At 45.2% G+C, this 22,683-nt stretch overlaps 1 protein-coding gene across 1 annotated transcript in view; it reads right to left on the minus strand.

Moving 5' to 3' along the window:
• LOC115479047 (mucin-2-like) overlaps nucleotides 1–22,683 on the minus strand; it is a 245,734-nt gene that overhangs the window by 178,696 nt on the left and 44,355 nt on the right. Inside the window, exons 8-13 of the mRNA XM_030216763.1 lie at nucleotides 22,269–22,304; nucleotides 17,628–17,660; nucleotides 9,672–9,704; nucleotides 8,885–8,917; nucleotides 7,926–7,958; nucleotides 7,524–7,556 (exon numbers count right to left, since the gene is read on the minus strand). Of these exons, the coding sequence (XP_030072623.1) occupies nucleotides 7,524–7,556; nucleotides 7,926–7,958; nucleotides 8,885–8,917; nucleotides 9,672–9,704; nucleotides 17,628–17,660; nucleotides 22,269–22,304 (201 nt within the window). The remainder of the gene's footprint in view (nucleotides 1–7,523; nucleotides 7,557–7,925; nucleotides 7,959–8,884; nucleotides 8,918–9,671; nucleotides 9,705–17,627; nucleotides 17,661–22,268; nucleotides 22,305–22,683) is intronic.

Here is a 22,683-nt window from a genome sequence, read left to right on the forward strand (position 1 = left end):
TATATATATACCATGTGTGTACATACATGGTAAAGAAGAATACATTATGGTATTGCATGAAGATTCCTGAGTGATAATTGGATTATAACATACATTAGGTCATCGACTATGGAGAGACCATATTCGGCATAAGGATTGAAGTGATAGTGCTTGTTCACTAATAGCAAAGAGGTTAATCAGTCAAGTGATAAGATTTCGGTTGTGTCTAGGTCGTGTATATTCTTATTATTTAATATTTAAGATGGATGTAAATGGTATGCTTTCTTGAACAGATCTGTTTTCAGTACCCTTCAGAAGATAGTTAGGTCTTGCGTTGTTTTTATGGCCTTCAGTAGTGCGTTCCATAGCTGGGTACAAATGTATGAGAAACTGGTCGCATATGTGGATTTTTATTTTAGCCCTTTGCAGTTAGGGTAGTGGAGATTGAGGAATATGCGTGTTGATCTTTTTACGTTCCTAGTAGGCAAGTCTATAAGGTCTGATATGTAGTTCGGGGCTTCCCCGTGAACGATTTTGTGGACCAGGGTGCAAACTTTGAACGCAATACGTTCTTTTAGTGGGAGCCAGTGTAGTTTTTCTCTTAGGGGTTTGGCGCTTTCGTATTTCGCTTTCCCAAATATGAGTCTGGCTGCTGTGTTTTGAGCTGTTTGGAGCTTCTTAATGATTTGTTCTTTGCATCCGGCATAAATGGCATTGCAGTAGTCTAGATGGCTTAGCACCATTGATTGAACTAGGCTGTGGAATACTTCCCTTGGGAAGAAAGATTTGATCCTTTTACGTTTCCACATTGCGTAGAACATTTTCTTTGCTGTGTTTTTTCGCATGATCTTCGAGTGTGAGATTTCGGTCAATTGTGACTCCCAGAATTTTCAAGCTGTCTGAGACCGGTAGGGTGTAGTGGTAGAGATCATAAACAAACAGCACATTGCCCACGCGCTGCAGAGCTTCTCAGACATTTTGTGCTCCGTTGCTTGCAAATTAACCTGACAGCAAGGGCAACGCATGTACCTGGAGTAGACAACCGTATAGCTGATGCTCTCTCACGTTTTCAATTTTCACTCTTTCAACAGCTTGCCCCCTCGGTGGACAAGGAACCAACTCCAGTTCCAGAACACTTATGGCATCTAGGAACAGCACCGCACACCTGCTCGTCACCCGCTCCTTAACTGTTTCCACTCTGCGCACCTACCGCAATGCCTTTCACCACATCTACAAATATCTTCAACATCATGGATGGAGAGGTGGAACTGTCACAGAACGTCTCATTGCCTGTTACATCACTGACGCTTTCGAGGGCGGCGTTCCCAGGACAGCGGTAATCTCACGCCTCAATCTCACGCCTCACAGGCTTCACCTTCTTCGCCAAACTATGCAGATGGGGCAATCCTCGCACAAGCTTCCTGATAAGGACACTGCTAAAAGGGTGGGCGTGGCGAGCCCCGATGCTAGGCGCCCAGTGACGCACAAGCTCCTCCTCCTGCTATGGCTAGTACTGAAAAATGTGTGCTTGGACAACTATGTGGTTCTGTTGTTCAGGGCGGCATTCTCGCTGATCTTCTACACTGCTTTACGCATAGGCAAACTTACTGTGCAATCCAAGACCAACCCAATCAGAGGATTACAGCTAGACGACATATCCATAACACAGGAGCTGGTCCGCCTGCGAATCACTAGGTCTAAGATGGACCAAGCGGGTAAGGGGCACACCATTATCCTACATGCTGTCCAAGATTTACAGACCTGCCCATTGGCCAACCTCTCTGCCTACCTAAAGGTTAGACCGCCAGTGGGTCTGCACCTCTTGCTCCACCAGGATGCCAGCCCCCTCACCCGTTTCCAGTTCACAGCTGTCTTCCGACAAGCTCTCCAGGTAACTGGTCAGTGCCCAGCCAACTTTGGAACTCATTCTTTCCACATAGGGGCAGCTACTGCGGCATTCCAGCATGGCCTTTCCTCCCATACGATCCAGCAACTGGGCCATTGGAAATCCGCAGCGTACCGCACCTATATCCGACCTTTGCAGCGCATCTAACCACTCCCTTCCTTTTACAAGGTCAACTGCGGCATCGAGTAGCGTGGATCACTGGACACTCCTATGTGGCCAATGCTTACAAGCGTTTGACAGCTCGAAGCCCCGGCGTACACCTGGGTTTGGACAGTAGAGGTGCGATGAATACATGGATCGGCATTCCAGGTATGAGATGGTGTCAGCTTCTGCCTTCTGTCCTTTGGTTGCTGGACACCTCACCCCAGCCAGATGTCCTGCTCATTCATTTGGGGGGAAACGACGTTGGACGCACCCCATGGCAAAGCAAGATCTCTTTGAACTGTCTGCTCATTTGACCAGGACCACTATCCTCTGGTCGGACACCATCCTCCGATGGCACGGAACCGCTTCCCGGTTGTGGTCCAGAGGTGTAAGCAAGGTCAATCGACAGATTGGTCTGTGGACTTGAGCAACTCGGCGGAATGAAGATCTGGCACCATTGGGCTTCCCCTCTCCTTCCCGGATACTTCCTCTCAGACGCCATTCATCTCTCGGACTACCTCCTCCTTAATGATTTCCAGGAGGCCCTTGAGAGACTGTGTTAAACACGGACTAGGGGAAGGGGGACCCAGAGGACCTGCTTCTCAGGTCCCCTGGGTTGTGGCGGAGGCACCCGAGCCTGGGAATTCTTGGAGGTGCGGGAACAATAGGCGAAAGAACGCTCGGTCGCTTCAGGCAAGCGACAAGAACACGCACTGGGGACAGGCCTAATCACCTCGCTGGCTATGTACGGCAGCTGGAATACTGGTTTGGGGTGCAGTCCCAAGCAGATGGACGTTCGGTCACGCTGGGGGCGGAGTCATGGCTGACCACCACGTGGGATGGTGATGCAGGCTCTCCAGCTAGAAAAGACATGGCCGGGAGCAGAAGCTCGGGTGCTTCCTAGGGATTGTGTTAATGTGTTTTAATAAAGCTGTGGCCAAAATTTTCCAAAAAGAAAATGTTTCATGCCTGGTCTGTACATCTATGAGTGTAAGGTGAGAAAGGGGGCGAGAGGGTGTAGCCTGCCAATATTAAGGAAGGCCGGCGAGGTGCATGCCGAGCAGCCGCACATAACATGGCGGCTGCCACGAGGCAGACCCTGGCCTGAGCTTCCCTTCTCTTCTGGCTTCCCCACCAGTCTGGGTGACGTCAAGGGGTATTCTGCCCACCATTGGTGGGGAGGCCGGAAGAGGGCGGGGCCTCAGCTCAGCAGCACATGAGTGGCATAAAAGGCTGCCGAGGAGACAAGTCAGTCTTTTCTTCGGCAGCGAGCAGTGAAGGAGTTTCCCCCCCCCCCTCCCTACGAGATTTTTTTTTAAATTTATGAATAATGGCAAGGAATTCCACGACTTAGTACCTTGGTAAGAAAACGTAGCAGAATAAATTGACATATACAGGCTTATTTTCGAAAGAGAAGGGCACCCATCTTTCGACCCAAATCAGGAGATGGGCGTCCTTCTCCCAGGGTCACCCAAATTGGCATAATCGAAAGCCGATTTTGAGCATCCTCAACTGCTTTCTGTCACGGGGACGACCAAAGTTCACGGGGCCTGTCAGAAGCATAATGAAGGCGGGACTGGGGTTTGCCTAACACATGGGTGTCCTCGACCAATAATGGAAAAAAGAAGGGCGTCCCTGAGGAGCACTTGGGCGACTTGACTTGGTCCATTTTTTCTTAGACATGGAGGGGCATAATCGAACAGCGCCGGCGAAATAGATCGCCGGTGATCTATTTTGGCGGCAGTGCAACAGCTGGCCGTAACTGTATTATCGAAAAAGATGGCCGGCCATCTTTTGCTTCGATAATACAGTTGGAACCAGCCAAATGCCTTGGATTTAGCCAGGTTTGAGATGGCCGCTTTTGTTTTTCAGCGATAATGGAAACTAAAAGCTGCAATCTCAACCGGGGGCGTAGCCAGACAGCCAATTTTGGGTGGGCCTGAGCCTATAGTGGGTGGGCACAAAATTATCTCTGCCCCGCCATACCTCCACCTCAAAATATAAATACTTTAGCTAATGAGGATCCTTAAGCTCTGTTAGCTGAAGACTTTCTCCGAAGGCAATTAATACCAATCGGTCCACCACTTTTCTCTCTTCCCCACCTCCAGTCCCCGGTCTGGCACCTCTCCCTAGCTCCACCCCATTGACAATAACTTTAATTAAATTTAGATATTAGATATGTATCAAATGTCAAATAATTTTAGATATTAGATATGTGTCATATGTCAAAGAATAAAGTGGTTGCTCAAAGCATATACTAACCACAATCGCTCAACTGCAAAACACTATGCACAAATTTGTGCAAAAACACACTCAGAACCTTACTGTATCATAAATATTACACTGGGCAGACCCTAATAAACCAATATACCGATACGGAAAATTCAGACCGTCAACAATATGAAACAAGGGATCATATCACAATTCTCATGTAGAGCCACTAAACACCTTTTTAGGGTGGATAGTGTTCACAATGAGCTCCTTTTATTAACGACCATATATAGATCCTTCAAGAGGTAGTGTGTCATGATTTAGGCTCTACACCATTTCTGATGTTTTGGTGCCACCTCAGTAAGGCCAACACACAATCTCTCCACTGCAAAACACTATACACAAACTTGTGCAAAAACACACTCATAACCTTACCAAACCATAACAGCACTAATTCCAAGGACAGGACGAGCTACAACCTTATGCGTGGAAAGGCAGCACTACAATTACACCGGGCTCTAAAACACCAGTACACAACCTAGTGAAACAAAAAACAAAACAAAAAAGGCTGCAAATACTACACGCTAGCAGAATACTGCACCTTGATCACACATGAAAAACACATGACACAACAGCTCTAGAAATGTTAAATAGTAGTAGTAGTAGTAGTAGTAGTAATATGAAGGCAAATTTCTGAACTGGAAAGTTACCTCAAGAAGTCAGACACAGCATGCAGCAAAACTAGAAAAATTGAAACTTACATGCAAAATATCACAAATGCACATTTCCAAAAGCTGACATATTCCAATTAATAAATTCTGAATTAAAAATTGTTTTCTACCTTTGTTGTCTGATCATTTAGTTTTTCTATTCACTTTGGTCCCAGTGTCTTCTGTTTTATGCAGTGTCTTCTTTCTATTTGATATTTTTTCACTCACCATGTCCACCATATTTTTTCACTCACCATGTCCACCATCCTCCTGTGTCCTTATGTTCTCTCCCCCTGCCCTCCCCTCTCCTCATCCATGTCCAGCAATTTCCTCTCTCCCCTCCATCCATCCATCCATGTCCTGATGTCCAGCAATTTCCTGTCTCCCCTCCCCTCCAGCGATCTGTTCTCTCCCCACCCCTGCCCTCCTCTTCATGTCCAGCGATCTGTTCTCTCCCTCTCCCTCCCCCTGCCGTGATGGCCAGCGATTCTCCCTGCCCTCCCTCAGCTCCCCAACAGCCCTCCGAGTCCTCTCCATTCCCCCTCCCCTCACATCCATGGCCAGTGATTCTCCCTGCCCTCCCTCAGCTCCCCAACAGCCCTCCGAGTCCTCTCCGTTCCCCCTCCCCTCCATGGCCAGTGATTCTCCCTGCCCTCCCTCAGCTCCCCAACAGCCCTCCGAGTCCTCTCCGTTCCCCCTCCCCTCCCATCCATGGCCAGTGATTCTCCCTGCCCTCCCTCAGCTCCCCAACAGCCCTCCGAGTCCTCTCTGTTCCCCCCTCTCCTCCCATCCATGGTCAGCGATTCTCCCTGCCCTCTCTCAGCTCCCCTCTCCCTGCCCTCCCATCCCATCCATGGCCAGAGATTCTCCCTCCCATCCCATCCATGACAAGCCATTCTCCCTGCCCTCCCTCAGCCCTCCAAGTCCTCTCCATTCCCCCTCCCCTCCATGGCCTGTGATTCTCCCTGCCCCCCCTCTCAGCTCCCCAACAGCCCTCCGAGTCCTCTCCGTTCCCCCCTCCCCTCCCATCCATGGCCAGCGATTCTCCCTGCCCTCCCTTAGTTCCCCAACAGCCCTCCGAGTCCTCTCCGTTCCCCCCTCCCCTCCCATCCTATCCCATCCATGGTCAGCGATTCTCCCTGCCCTCCCTCAGCTCCCCAACAGCCCTCCAAGTCCTCTCCGTTCCCCTCTCCCCTCCCCTCCCATCCATGGTCAGCGATTCTCCCTGCCCTCCCTCACCTCCCCAACAGCTCGAGTCCTCTCCATCCACCCCCCCCCTCGTGCACACGAGTGTGTTGAACCTGTCCTTTTTCTTTCAGTAGCAGCGAGCGACGTGAAGACACTGCAAGTTCTCCCTTCCCCTTCTTCACACAGCGTCCAACCCGCCTTCGCGGAAACAGGAAATACGTCATCGTAAAGGCGGGACGGACACTGTGTGAAGAGGAAAAGGCCGCCGAGATCTTGAAGTAGTGTCTTCACGTCGCTCGCTGCTACTGAAAAGAAAAATGACAGGTTCAACGCTCTTGCGTGGAGGGGGGGAACAGAATGGAGGAGGAGCGGAGGAGGGCTGCCGGTCGGGCTGAGGGAGGGAAGGAGGCGCGCCACGCGGGGCTTCTTAGAGCGCGAGGCCCTGTCACCCGCACCGCTCGACTCGGGGTGCACCATTCCTGGGTGGGCCTTGGGGTTAAGTGGGTGGGCCTGGGCCCACCCAGGCCCACCCGTGGCTACGCCCCTGATCTCAACCCTGGCTACATCCAAGGCATTTGGTCATGGGAGGAGCCAGCATTTGTAGTGCACTGGTCCCCATGACATGCCAGGACACCAACGGGGCACCCTAAGCGGCAATTCTAAAAAAAATTTTAAAATACACAAATAGCTCCCAGGTGCATAGCTCCCTCACCTTGGGTGATGAGCCCCTCAAATCGCCCCTAAACCCATTCCCCACAAAGCTACACCATTACCATAGCCCTTATGGGTGAAGGGGGCACCTACATGTGGGTACAGTGGGTTTTGGGGGGGTTTGGAGGGCTCAAAACACTTAGCACCACAAGTGTAACAGGTAGGGGGGGATGGACCTGGGTCTGCCTGCCTGAAATGCACTGCACCCATTAAAAACTGCTCCAGGGACTTGCATACTACTGTCAGGGAGCTGGGTATCACATTTGAGGATGACAAAAAAGTTTGTTTTTGTTTTTGTTTGGGTGGGAGGGGGGTTGGTGACCACTGGGGGAGTACGGGGCAGTGATCCCCGATTCCCTCCGGTGGTCATCTGGTCAGTAAGGGCACCTTTTTGTGACTTGGTCATGAAAATGAAAGGACCAAGTCATGCAGGCGAAATGCTCGTTAAAGACGTTTCTTTTCCATTATGGACTAAAGCCAGCCATCTGTTAACCCTCCCCATGCCCGCCCATGTCCCGCCTTCGCTTCACCACCAACACGGCCCCTTGAACTTTCGCCGGCTCCGCGACAGGAAAGTGGCAAAGTTGTCAAAAAAGCGGCATTCGATTATACCGATTTGGCTAGCATCATCCAAAGGAGAACAGATTTTGAAGAAAGAAGGTGTTTAATATTACCTGTTGTTGTAGGAGCCACAGTGGTACTTCCTCCTAAAACAATCAGAAATTTCTTAATCAGAATATATTCCAAACAAATCCTTTGTATTAAAACAAATATATATATATATAGTTTTTGAAGCAAAATTTGAAGAACTGTGCAACATTTACCAAGGATCTGTTCTATACATTTTGAATTTAACTGAACTATTAGTAATATTTTTCAAAGTTATTTCAATATATAGAAAATATTTATAGAGTGGATATTTAATGGTTATTAAAATAACATGTAAACATGAAACAAAAGCTTCTTGGTACTAAGAAACTGATAAATAAAGACATATCTGTTTTTTTTATAATGTCACCAGCCTAGTATCATCCAAAAGAGAACAGATTTTGAAGAAAGAAGGTTTTTAATATTACCTGTTGTCGTAGGTGCTACAGTGGTAGTTCCTCCTAAAACAACCAGACATTTTTTAATCAGAATATATTCCAAACAAATCCTTTGTATTAAAAAATATATATATAGTTTTTGAAGCAAAATTTGAAGAACTGTGCAACATTTACCAAGGATCTGTTCTATTCATTCTGAATTTGACTGAACTGTTAGTAAGATTTTCCAAATTATTTCAATATATAGAAAAGATTTATAGAGTGAATATTTAATAGATATTAAAATAATATGTAAACATGAAACAAAAGCTTCTTGGTACTAATTAACTGATAAATATAGAAATACTAGTAAAAAAGGCCCGTTTCTGACACAAATGAAACGGGCGCTAGCAAGGTTTTCCTTGGAGTGTGTATATTTGAGATAGTGTATGTGAGAGTGATTGTGTGAGAGAGAGAGAGAGTGAAAGTGTGTGTGTGTGCCCCTCGGAAGAAAAAAAAACGTCTGTGTGCTTGGTTTTGAGTGTGTGGGAATGATGGCTGTGTTGGGGAGTGGAAACAGAGATTAACCAATGGGTTTCCTTGCTCGTGTGTAGGAATCGTCGGGCACCATGGCCGGAGTCGGAGAGGAGAGGGCGTTGGAACGGTGAGCGAGCGGCTGCGGGAGGGTGGGTGAGGGAGACTGTAGGCGGGGGGACGGGGTCCAGCGCCGATTTTGGTTGGTTTTGAGTGTGTGGGAATGACGGCTGCATTGGGGAGTGCAAACAGAGATTACCCAATGACAATCCGATTTATTGAGTGTCATTGCTCCGCCCTCAACGTCATCACGTTGTGACGCGGGGGCGGGGCAGACACTCATGCGATCTTGCAACTACAAATTTAGAACGTTGGAGGTGCCTTTTATATAGAGAGATCTGCTTTGTCATTACATCACCAGGTTAGTATCATCCAAAAGAGAACAGATTTTGAAGAAAGAAGGTTTTTAATATTACCTGTTGTCGTAGGTGCTGCAGTGGTAGTTCCTCCTAAAACAACCAGACATTTTTTAATCAGAATATATTCCAAACAAATCCTTTGTATTAAAAAAATATATATATAGTTTTTGGAGCAAATATTTAATAGTGAATATTTAATAGATATAAAAATAATATGTAAACATGAAACAAAAGCTTCTTGGTACTAAGAAACTGATAAATAAAGAAATAGCTGTTTTTTTTATAATGTCACCAGCCTAGTATCAAGTATAGGGAGAGTGGTGCGGTTACAGCAGGCAGAAAAGAGGGGTGAATTATGGAATCTTTGTGGGTTCTTTTGGACAGATGAAGTTGGTCAAGCTTGAGTGCATCACTATTATGAGTGAATAATTAGGGCTTGGCGAAACTGTGAGCTATAAGAGGGGAAGATCTGGATTGTCTTGAGCTGATTTGGCTAGGTCGATATGGACTAGCTGAGGCAATTCTAATGTTCTCTGTTTTACAGTATACATACATTTAAAGATTTGGGGATCATTGGAATTTTTACCAATAGTTAAAATTCAGGTATTTTGAACTTGTTAGTAAAGCTACAGCCAATGATTTGCCACTTTGAAAATTTCTAACTCTAGCTCTCTTATTCGTGAAATTGTGAGCATGGATGTAGTGCAGGTGCCTAGGTTAATATGTAATGTTTAGCAAGGATCTGTTCTAATGATTTTGAATTTCACTCACGTATTTGTAATATTCTTAAGTATTACCTCTCTATCAAGAAATGATTTTTTAAAAAGAGGGTATTTAATATTACCTGTCGTTGTAGGTGCTGCACTGGTACTTGATCCTAAGAGAATAACAGATGTTTTAATTAGAATTATTAAAAAAAATATATAACTTTGCCTTTACAAAGATTAGATTTTTCCCAAACAAAATATGAAGAAATGTGTAATGTTTAGCAAGGATCTGTTATAATGATTCTGAATTTCACTCAAGTATTTGTAATATTCTTAAACATTACCTCTTTATCAAGAAAAGATTTATACAGTGAATTTTTAATGGATATTAAAATCACATATAAAAATGATACAAGCACTTCTTTAGACTAAGAAAATCAGTTAGAATTTGAAACCAGTATAATGCTCTATGGAATGGGTATATCTAAAGTGACAGATTTTTCCAGAGCCCTGGGGGGGGGGGGGGGGGGGGGAGGAGGTCCCTGCTACAGGCTGGAGTGATAAGGCCCCTTGGTGGGAGGAGTCCCAGCACATGGGGAGTGGTTTTGAAACAGAATGCAGGAGGAGAAAAGAGTTGCACTTGTAGAGAATGACAAGGGGGAAGGAGTTGCAGAGGGGTTAAATGGAATTATGCCCAAGTAGGGGGGGGGGGTCTTTGGTTGCTTGATGATCCCATGCAAAGAGTCCAGGAGGGAAAAAGGGGAATCCTAAGTGAGAAGTGTGATCACTGGCTGTAAAGGAGGGTTGCGGCTCCTGAAAGTGGCAATCAGGAAGTTGTATGTGCTACGGGTGAACAGAGGAAAGACCCAGCCCGGGAGCAGGGGATTGGAGCTAGGGAGAGCTCAGGACCAGGGTAGATCCAGAGAGGGGTGGGGGGGGGGGGGCGGTCACTGCTGGAAGAAGGTCAGACCAGAGAAGGATCTGAGCCCACAGTGATTGAATTTGTGCTGCGAGGAAGAGAAATAGCCACTGAGAAAAGAACTGCCCTACAGGATAAGCATGGACAGGTGAACTGTATATATGTACACATTTGGTGCCCACATGACATCCCTGTAAATATACCTGAGAGGAGAAGTGGTATAGGTGTTCCCTGAGGACCACCAGAAAGATTGGATCTAAGCTGGAGTTAATGTGCTGATTGGACTGCTTAATAAAGGTTTGAAGTACTGCCTGTTGCAGAGTTGGAAGAAATAAAAAGTTTGAGTTTGCATAAGCTGTGACTATAGTGTATCTTTCAGCATGAATGTGCAAGTGTCTCCAAAGCCCCCAGATCGATATTCCGGACCATAGACCCACTCCCAAGCTTGACTGCAGGCAAACTGAAATGGATGAGTGAGGTAAGAGTAGCCCTGAATGTGAAACAGAACTAAAATGAACTAATCTGCTATGTGGCTACTACTACTACTATTTAGCATTTCTATAGCGCTACAAGGCTTACGCAGCACTGCACAAACATAGAAGAAAGACAGTCCCTGCTCAAAGAGCTTACAATCTAATAGACAAAAATAAAGTAAGCAAATCAAATCAATTAATGTGTACAGGAAGGAGGGGAGAAGTGTAGGTGGAGGCGAGTGGCCTGAGACCGGACCCAGTTTACGGGTGAGACCTGGGTTACACAAGTAAATGAAGTACTATTTGGTGCCTCAGTTCCACCACAGGCTATATTTAGAAAAAAGAGAACAGATTTTTTAAAAAGAGAGTCTTTAGGAGGGTCACGTGATGCACGGCTAGAGAGCGGGTGTGCTGAGCTCTCGCCTCCCTCGCGCCTGTTCTCGCATAAAAAACTTTACCTTTGCCGCTGTGATAAGCGGAACGCCAATCAAGGGAGAGCGGACAGCATGGAGAATTGCTGGAAGAAAACGCAAAGCCAAAAGTACAGGGGATGGCTACTAAATCGGCGAAGAAAGACGCGACACGGAGTCGCGTTGCTGAAACAAAGATGGCGGATGGAGAGGGAGAAGGCCCGAAGTCGGTGAGTTCCGTATAGGCAGCGGAGGTGGCGGCGGAGGTCTCGGCTATGTTGGGCACCTCGGTGGACACCAAGCTGCAGAAGATCACAGAGCAGCTGGGAGGCATTGATGCAAAGCTGGAGAATATACAATCGGAGTTCTCTCTTTGCAAGCAGAGGCTTTCAGATGTGGAAGATCGAGTTCAGCAGCATGAGACCACACAACAGGACTTGAAAAGCAAAGTGGAAAGACTGGAAAGTAAATTAGAGGATCTGGAGAACCGGGCTCGTAGAAGTAACATCAGAATGGTAGGCCTGCCTGAAAAGATTAAAGACCCAGAACTGAGAGACTTTTTAGAAAGCTGGCTCCCTAAAACTTTAAAGTTACAATCGCTGTCTGGGCCCTTAAGAGTGGAGCGCGCTCACCGACTGGGGCCTGGAAGCCTGAAAGACCCACGCCCCCGAGTGGTTATCTTCAAAGTCCTCAACTTTGCTCATAAACAAGAAATTCTCAGAGCCTTTCGGAAAGCAGGGACTGTACAATATGAGAACGCTACGGTGCGTTGCTTCCAGGATTTTTTAGCTGGGGTGTCGATGCAGTGGCGAGCCTTTTGAGAAGTATGTCAACTGCTATTTGCCAAGAAAATACAGTTTGCTTTGTTATACCCGGTCCGTTTAAAGATTTGGCATGATGGGAAGCAGACTATGTTCTCCTCGGCGACTGAGGCTCTGAAATTCGTGAAGCGGGATTTGGCGGCTGAAGGATCAGCGTGAGTTGGCGTATGATGGGCGGCTGAAGGAGCGCCGAGGATGGAGATTCCTAGAGACTGCATTGGAGCTGAACAACTAAGAAGTTTTTCTGACAGAGACCGATATACTCAAGACCTCGAGCAGCTGAAGGTTCTTAAAAAAAGACTGGAGAGTTATAGAGGCTATGTAGTTTGCAAAATGAGACTTGATTGCGGAGGATCATATCGGAACAGGCATCTGAAGAGGACTTGAAGGAACATTGAGAGAGTGCTCCCTGAGAGCCAAAATGGAGCGTATATATCACCCAGTCGAGGAAAAGTTGGTTAAGTTCGTGATCCAGAGTGTGATGGCATGTTACAGACCGTGGAGTGGCAGATAAAGCTCAAATATGTTTATCGTTAATGTTTCAAATGTTAAATGTTTGGTTGGGGCATAAGACCTACACTTTAAGGGAAAGAGGCAGTGCTTTACAATTTATGCTATTAAACCTGATGAGGAGACCCGGATGCTAGGGGAAAAAGGGGTCTATTATGCCAACTAAGGTTAAAAGATTCTAAAGTGTAATTAGGGGTTAACACAGGCAACGGGTTAATAGAGAGGTCAATGCTGCAGTACACTGGGGAGAGGAGTTCCTTGAGAAAGTACCAGATTGGATAGAAGATAGAGGGAGGTGTCGGGGGGGGGGGGGGGGGGAGCTCACGTGACCTAGGCCATAGTGGCACTGTGGAGAAGTTCAGGGGTAGGGAAGGGGGGAGGGGGGATAAGAGGGAGAGGGAGAGGGAGGTATCTGAAAGAGTGTTGGTTCCAGGGGCCAAGTCAAGGGGGATTGAAGAGGGGAACCCTATGGGCTGGGAGGGTTTCTCTCATGCTGTTCAGATGTATAACCTTTTTTATGTTGATATTAGAGTTCTGGTGTACTGGGGTCACTTAAAATTGTCTCTTGGAATATTGGGGGAGTTTCGTCCCCCATAAAGCGGACAAAAGTGCTCCAGGCACTGAAAAGATAACAAGTGGATATAGCCCTATTGCAGGAGACACATCTGTCATCAGGGGAACATTCAAAATTCAAGACAGGATGGGTAGGATCCCTGCTAGAGGCACCAGCAGTAGGGAGGAAGGCCGGAGTACTAATTCTCTTTAGGAAAGGTTTACAAATAAAGATCACTTCCACACTTAGGAGTTCGGAGGGCCGTTACATTGTGACACAGGTGGAAATTGATGGCCAGCAACTGGTGCTGTGTAATGTGTATGCCCCAAATGTGTTTGATAAAAAGTTTTTTCAGGGGCTGATATGTAAAGTAACCAAGTTCAAAGGGGGGAATATTATCATGGGAGGAGATTTTAATCTGGTGGTTGATCCCCGGCTTGATAGATCAGGCTCTGGTGCTGGGAGTTCGGGGGGTGCTTGCGCCTTAACCTTGCTTTGTGAGGCATTAGACCTGGTGGATGTGTGGCGTATTTTACACCCATTGGATAGAGACTTTACTCACCTTTCTAGAACACATGCGTCCCAATCTCGTATAGATTACTTGTTTGTCTCGGGCTCTCTCTTCTCGCAGATGGTGCAGGCAGAGATCGGGCCTTATGAGGTCTCAGATCATGCCCTGATATGGCTAAGATGGAGGAGACCCATGAGGGGAGATGGAACGCGCCTTTGGAGATATCCCTTAGATTTAGTAGGAGATCAGAAATTCCAGATATTTCTAACCGAGAGGATGGCAGACTATGAATTTCATAATGATATTCACAGACAGCAACCGACCCTTTTTTGGAAAACAGAGAAGGCTGTATTGTGAGGGGATATTATTTCTTATTGCGCTAGAACTCGGAGGCTTCGAGACAAGGAGATTTTACGTCTTGAGTTGCAGGTTCGTAATTATAGGAAGCTTTATAGCAGGAATGCTACTGATGAGAACAAGTCATTGCTTTTGGGGGCACAGAAAGAACTCAATGAACTGTTGCATCATAGAGCAGTCAAGTCCCAGTTGTATTATAAATATAAACTATTCCAATATGGCAACAAGGCAGGGAAATTATTGGCGAATATGGGGCGGAATAAAAAGGGAACCTCCAGAGTTCTGCAATTGAAGGCCTCAAATGGGCAGTTCCTGAGAACAGATCAGAGCATAGCAGACCGTTTTGGCCAGTATTATGAGACCCTTTATGCTAGGCCGGAAGATGAGGGGCTGAATGCTGAAATGTTTTTAGATTTGGTAGAGCTCCCTAAATTGTCCCCCCGGCAGTTGCAGAGGTTAAATAGCCCAATTGTGGAGGGAGATCTAATGTTGGCATTGCAGCAAAGTGCTTCTCACAAAACACCAGGTACGGATGGCTATCGTGTGGAGTTTTACAAACAGTTCTACGAAAATCTTAAAAAACCGCTTTTGGCCCTGTTCAATGCCATGGTAGAGGAGTGGACGATGCCGGAAACAATGAAGGTAGCTCAGATTGTAGTTATCCCGAAGGCGGGTAAAGATATGGCAGATCCGGGATCGTATAGACCAATTTCCCTTCTTAATATGGATGCCAAATTATATGCTAAGATATTGGCAAATCGGCTGGCCCGAGTACTCCCGGAGTTAGTAGAGGAAGCTCAAGTGGGGTTTGTGAAAGGGAGGACAGCGGTTCGGAACCTCCATGCTATATTGGCATCTTTAGAGACGGTGCAACATAAGCGTCTGGCTTCTCTATTAATCAGTTTTGATGCAGAGAAAGCCTTTGACAGGGTGAGGTGGCCCTATCTGTTTGAGACTTTGAAGCAATATGGTATTCAAGGGTTCTTTCTAGATGCGATTCAGGTGTTATATCTGGAGCCTTTGGCATATGTCTAGGTAAATGGGGTCCGCTCCCGCTCATTTAACATCTATCGAGGCACCAGGCAGGGGTGTCCGCTCTCTCCTCTATTGTTTGTCTTGTCCTTAGATCCACTGGTTAGAGCAATACAAACCCACCCGGAGATTAAAGGAGTACTGATAGGTGTCTCTCGATTTTAGTTGTCGGCCTTTGCGGATGACTTACTAGTACATTTGACACAGCCCTCCCAGTCACTCCCGGCTTTGTTAGAACTCTTTCAAGAATTTGGTGATTATGCTTAACTATATGAAATCTTTGGCACTGGCCTCCTCAGAGGAGCAGAAAGGAGAGTGGGGGCAGACTTTTCCACTTCGGTGGGCGCAAGGATCGTTTTGTTATTTGGGGGTTTGGCTGTCCATGAACTTGGCGGATATATATCGATTGAACGTGAATAGACTGCTGGGCGCTACAGAGACACGGCTGAAGAGTTGGGTGACTTTGCCCCTCACACTCTATGGGCACATTCAGTTATTTCGGATGGTGGAATTCCCTAGGTGGCTTTATTGTATAAGGCTATTGCCCGTTCTTATCTACCACCGAGATTTTAAAGTATTATATCGCTTGCTTAGACGGTATTGTTGGGGAGGGAAAAAGGCCAAACTGCCACTACCTCTGTTGATGGGTCACTGGAAGGAGGGAGGATTGGGCTTACCAGACCTGAAACGGTATAATAGGGCATGCTTATTGAGGCATTTTAGTGACTGGTTTTATGATCGTGAAGATTATACACCCCGTAAAATAGAAGGACAGTTCTTTGCCCCTTGTCATTTTTATTTTCTATTACAGGCACCTAGGGCTAGTGTTCCGGAACATCTGAGGAACATCTTGCTGCTGACATCTTTGCAGTCTCTTTGGAAAGACCTGATGGGTATTTGGGGCCTGTCGAACAATACGTCAGATATGTTACCCATATGTGGAAACTTGTCCTTTCAGCCTGGGATGGATAATAGGACATTTCAGGTTTGGGGGCACTTGGGCATTAGTCGTTTGGAGCATCTGTTAAATAAGCAAGGGATGTTGTTAAATCTGGGAGCTTTGGGTATTGGTTATGATATGAACAACATTTTTGCCTATCATCAAATAACACACTATGTGAGGTCCTTAGACTTGGAGGCTTTGAGAGACAGGCATTGTCATCGGATGAGACAATTCCTAGAAGGAGAGGGAACGGATCAATTTTCAGTTTCGAAGTTGTTTAAGTTATTGGGGAAGCTACCACTTAAGAAGGACAGAGAGTCAATTAGAATGCGTTGGGTTAGAGACTTAACTAGGCCAGGACTATCCTTGGATTTCGATATACTGCTTTCTCGGATTCCGGAGATGACCGGTAATGCGGGCCTCCGTGAATGCCAATACCGAATTCTTCATAGAGCATACCTCACAAAAACCCAGCTTTTACGGATGGGAGGGGTGGAAGACCCGTTATGTGAAAAATGTGGGAGAGTGCCAGGCTCACTATTCCACTGTTTGTAGGAATGCTTTCAGGTACAGAATTTTTGGAAAGCTATATTGCAGTATTTGTCATTTTTACTGGGCTCTAAAATTGTATGCTCTCCGATGGGTGTACTGCTGGATAAACATGAGGTCTTTGTCTTACAGAGCACATCTGGGAGGCATCTGGTCCGTAAGGCCTGTCTGGTGGGTAAGAGGTTGCTACTTTGTCAATGGGTAGGCAGTACTCTCCCGGACTTCTGGCACTGGAGAAATAGATTTCATGAGCTGATGCTTTGTGAACGCCGGGGAGTAAGAGGCTCCTCTAGGAGGAGGAAGACTTTTTTGGACAATTGGGGCCCATACATTCAGTCACTACATTCAAGAGGTAGAAGTCTGGTATTAAATTCCCTTTGATTTGGAAGAAGGAGGGCATAGGATATAGGTTGGTTTCTCGGGAAGATACCTTAGGGGGGGTTAGAAGGGGGGGAAGGGATGAGGAGGTAGGTACAGTATAGAGGGAAAGGAGGCTTCTGGGGATGAGAAAGAGATAGTAGCACCACACAGATACGATGTGATTCTCCTGCTTAGCGGATGATACATTATTGATTGGCAAAATTATAGCATAAGGCGGGGAAGACATGACATTAACAGAGCAAAGAAATACCAAGCTAAGACCACAGAATGTTGTCAGCAGTTTACATTTATTTTTCAAAAATTTTTGTTGAAGAATACCCAGGTTGCTACTTGATACATTCCAAAGTTAATATATGGATTTCCTGACAATAGTTAAGTACAGCACATTTGCATATATATGCCAAAGTTAATCAATATGTTAATGTGGAAGGAGGGGAGGGGAGATAGGGGGAGGGGGAAGTGGGGGGGGGGGGAAGGGGAACAACAGAAAATGTTGATGATAGCAGTTTAGCTGTATTAGTACGAGTTTGAAATGCTTGTTACCAAAGTTCTACTGATTGACATGGAATTGTTTCATGTATACATTCATCAATAAAACATTATTAAACTCTAAAAAGAGAGTCTTTAATATTACCTGTCGTTGTAGGTGCTGCACTGGTACTTGATCCTAAGAGAACCACAGATGTTTTAATTAGAATTATTCAAAAAAAGATAACTTTGCCTTTACAAAGATTAGGCTTTTCCCAAACAAAAAATGAAGACATATGTAATGTATAGCAAGGAGCTGTTATAATGATTCTGAATTTCACTCCAATATTTGTATGGGATTTGCGTTACAAGACATATGAGGAGAGACTTGCTGAACTAAACATGTATACTCTGGAGGAAAGGAGAAACAGGGGTGATATGATACAGACGTTCAAATATTTGAAAGGTATTAATCCGCAAACGAACCTTTTCCGGAGTTGGGAAGGTGGTAGAACGAGAGGACATGAAATGAGATTGAAGGGGGCAGACTCAAGAAAAATGTCAGGAAGTATTTTTTTCACGGAGAGAGTAGTGGATGCTTGGAATGCCCTCCCGCGGGAGGTGGTGGAAATGAAAACGGTAACGGAATTCAAACATGCGTGGGATAAGCATAAAGGAATCCTGTGCCGAAGGAATGGATCCTCAGGAGCTTAGTCAAGATCGGGAGGCGGGGCTGGTGGTTGGGAGGTGGGGATAGTGCTGGGCAGACTTATACAGTCTGTGCCAGAGCCGGTGGTTGCGAGGTGGGGATAGTGCTGGGCAGACTTATACGGTCTGTGCCAGAGCCGGTGGTTGGGAGGCGGGGCTGGTGGTTGGGAGGCGGGGATAGTGCTGGGCAGACTTATACGGTCTGTGCCCTGAAGAGCACAGGTACAAATCAAATTAGGGTATACACAAAAAGTAGCACATATGAGTTATCTTGTTGGGCAGACTGGATGGACCGTGCAGGTCTTTTTCTGCCGTCATCTACTATGTTACTATATTTGTAATATTCTTAAGTATTACCTCTCTATCAAGAAAAGATTTATAAAGTGAATTTTTAATGGATATTAAAATCACATGTAAACATGATACAAGTACTTCTTTATACTAAGAAAATCAGTTAGAATTTGAAACCAGTATAATGCCCTATGGAATGGGTATTACTAATGTGATAGATTTTTCCAGAGCCCTGGGGGGAAGGAGGTACCAGCTAGACGCCGGAGTGGTAAGATGTCCCTGGGGAGGCCCAGCACATGGGGAGTGATTTTGAAACAGAATGCAGGAGGTGAAAAGAGTTGCACTTGTAGAGAATGACAAGGGTGGAGGAGCTGCAGAGGGGGTAAATGGAATAATGCCCAAGAGGGGGGGTCTTTGGTTACTTGATGATCCCTTACCAAGAGACCATGAGGGGAAAAGGGGAATCCTAAGTAAGCAGTGTGATCACTAGCTGTAAAGGAGGGTTGCGGCTCCTGAAAGTGGCAACCAGGAAGTTGTGTGTGCTATGGGTGAACAGAGGAAAGACCCAGCCTGGGAGCAGGGGATTGAAGCTAGAGAGAGCTGGTTTCTGCCAGGTACTTATGACCTGGCTTGCCCAAAGTTTAGAAAAGAGAATATTAGTCTAGATGGATCATTGGTCTTCAGTATGGCTACTCTTATGTTCTTATGATAAGGATAAAGCTGAACTGCTTAAGAATTATTTCTGTTCTGTGTTCATGAATGAAAGGTCATGGGAAGGATCGCAGAAAACAAATGTAAATAGGATGGATGTATGGAAGACCAGGACCGATTCACAGAAGACTGTGTTCATGAGGAGCTAGTTAAACTGAAAGTAGACAAAGCAATAGGACCTGATGGGATACATCCGAGGGTGCTCAAGGAACTCAGAGAAGTTCTGGCGGCTCCACTGTCTGACCTCTTCAATGCTTTCTTAGAGACTGGAGTGGTTCCTCTGCACAAGAGCGGAAGTAAGGAGGAAGTTGGGAATTAAAGACCTGGCAGTCTGACCTCAGTGGTGAATAAACTAATGGAAACACAGAGGATTGTGAGTTTTCTCAAATTGAATGGTCAAGGCAACATGGCTTCACTAGAAGCAGGTTATGTCATAGAAATTGGATTGATTTCTTTGACTGGGTGACCAAACAGTTGAATCTGGGAGGAGCGCTACATGTGGTGTACTTGGATTTTAGCAAAGCCTTTGACACGGTTCCGGACAGGTGACTGATAAATAAATTGAGTGTCCTCAGTTTGGGACCTAAAGTGACTGACTGGATCAAAAACTGGTTAAGTGGGAGGAGACAAAGGAAAGTGGTAAATGGAACTTGCTCTGTGGAAAGGGATGTTATCAGTGGTGTGCCGCAGGGATCGGTCCTTGGGCCAGCTGTCTTTAACATCTTTGTGAGAGATATTGCGAAAGGGTTGTCTGGTAAAGGTTTGTCTCCTTGCGGATGATACCAAACTCTGTAATAGAGTGTACACCCGGAGGGTGTGGTTGGCATGAGAAGATCTAGCGAAGCTTGAAGAATGATCCGATAATTGGCAACTAAGATTGGGTTACAATATAGGGGGTGAAGAGCTCCTGTGTATGGAAGAAGACCGAGATTTGGGAGTGATTGTGTCTGACAACCTTAAAGTGGCTAAACAGGTAGAAAGGGTGATGATCAAAACCAGAAGGATGACTGGGTGCATAAGAAGAGGGATGACAAGTAGGAAAAAAGAGGTGATAGTGCTCTTGTATAAGTCTCTGCATGCAATTCTAGAGACCACACCTACAAAAATATATAAATGGTTCAGAGGGCGGCTACAAAATTGGTAAGCGGTCTCCATCATAAAATATATAAGGACAGGCTTATGAACCTCAACATATATATGCTGGAAGAGAGATGGGAGAGTGGGGATATGACAGAGACGTTTAAATACCTCAGTGGCATTAATGTACAGGAAGAGATTCTTTATCAAATGAAGGAAAACACCAGAATGAGAGGGCATAGGATGACGTTAAGAGGAAATATGCTTAGGAAGAATCTAAGAAAATAGTCTTTCATGGAAAGGGTGGTGGATGCGTGGAATGGCCTCCCGGTGGAGATCGTGGAAACAAAGATTGTGTCCGAATTTTAAAAAGCATGGAACAGGAACATGGGAAAAGGAAGAGTTAGTGGTTTCTGACGATGAGCAGACTGGATGGGCCATTTGGCCCTTATCTGCCATCATGTTTCTATGTTTCTATGGGGTCCTTTTAGGAAACGTGGTAAAAAGTGGCCTGCGGTAGTGTGGGCACATCTTTTAGGCATGGGTTGGGCCATTTCTTTTACTTCAGCTGGGAAAAAGACTATTTTTTAATGGGCCGGGAAATGGGCCTGCGCTAACATTAAAACTAGTGCTTGCCTATTTACGACCTGAGCCCTTACTGCCACCCACTGACCTAGCAGTAAGGGCTCACATGCTACCCAAGTGGTAACCATGTAGCATGCGCCAACATGGGCATGCTGCCAGTTACCGCTGGGAACGCCCACGTGGTAGAAAATAATTTTCTACTGCGGGATTCGGCATGTGCCAAAATCAGAATTACTGCCAGGCGCATGCACTACCCAAGTGGTAGTGGCGATTGAGAGTGCACTACCTGCGCATTAGCCCTCCTGCGCCTTAGTAAAAGGGCTCCACTGTTTCATAGAGCAAATGTTTAAAGGATACTAAAATCACATGTAAAAATGAAGCCAGCACTTTTATAGACTAAGAAAATCAATCAGGGTTAGAAACTAGCAAATGATGTACTATTTGGTGCCTCATAATTCTTTCACAGGCTACATTCAGAGGAAAGGGAGGATTTTGAAAAGAGAGGGTGTTTAATATTATTTGTTGATGTAGATGATGAAGTGGAACTTGTTCCTAAGAGACCCAGAGATGTTTTAATTAGAATATATAACAAAAAAATCCTTTGTCTTTACAAAGATTAATATTTTCCCATGCAAAATATGAAAATATAAAGGGGGTCTTTTACAAAGACACGCTAGTGTTTTTAGCGTGTGCTAAAAATTCATGTGCGCTAAACTCTAAGATGCCCATAGGTATAATGGGCGTCTTAGCATTTAGGATGTGCTAATTTTTAGCATTCACTAAAAACGCTAGCACGCTTTTGTAAAAGGCCCACATAATGTTTAGTAACGGTTTGTCCGATCACCCTGAACGTCTCTCAAATATTTGTAATATTGGGGCCCTTTTCCTAAGACAAGGCAAAATCTGGGCTTTTGACTTTCCCACCTGCTAATCCAGATTTGCTGTAGCTAAGAAATGGTCATTTTCCTATTATTTTTATTTTAGGCCATACATTAAAGTCAAAGTAGCACAACGCAAGTGAAAAAAATAATGCGGGCACACCTCCTACATAAGAAATGCTACAGGCTCTCGAGTTAAACACCTGTAATCTAGTTGGCATGCTGTAATGCCCGCTCACTAACTGGTTTATACTTGCATGAAAATTCTCTGCCCATTCTCCCCCCATGACACATCCAGAACCCCTCCAAAAAAAGGAATAATTACTGCATGATTACTGGACACTAATGACAAAACAAACACAATACTCTTTTCTGCATCCTGCGTCAGCCTATTTTTACTGTGTTAACCCTATAATTTGAAGTTCTTCTCTATCAATAAAAAATGGGTTAGAAACTAGTAAATCAAGTACTATCTGGTGCCTCATAATTTCAGCAACGGCTACATGTAATCAGAAAGATAACAGATTAAAAAAAAAAAAATAGGGTATTGATATTACCTGTTGTTGTAGATACTGCAGTGGTGGAACTTGGTACTAAGAGAATCAGAGATGCTTTAATTAGAATATATTCCAAAATGATCTGTTGCTTTTTTAAGGATGAGACTTTTCCATAACAAAATATACAGAACTATCTACTCTTTAGCAAGGATTGGTTCTAATTATTCTGAATTTCACTCAAATATCAGATATATTAATGTGTGTTCCTTTGCTAGTAAAAAAAAAAAGGTTTATAGTTTGACGTTTTAATGGATATTAAAGTACACTTGAATCAAGCACTTCTTCATACTATTAAAATCAGAGATAGAAACCAGAAAATGAAGAACTACCTAGTGCCTCATAATTTCACTAGTGTGTCAGCATTCAGCTGAAAGAGAACAGCTTTTTTAAAAAGAGGGTGTTTAATATTATCTAC

This window comes from Microcaecilia unicolor, chromosome 10 (assembly GCF_901765095.1).
Source record: "Microcaecilia unicolor chromosome 10, aMicUni1.1, whole genome shotgun sequence".
Classification (NCBI taxonomy): Eukaryota; Metazoa; Chordata; class Amphibia; order Gymnophiona; family Siphonopidae; genus Microcaecilia; species Microcaecilia unicolor.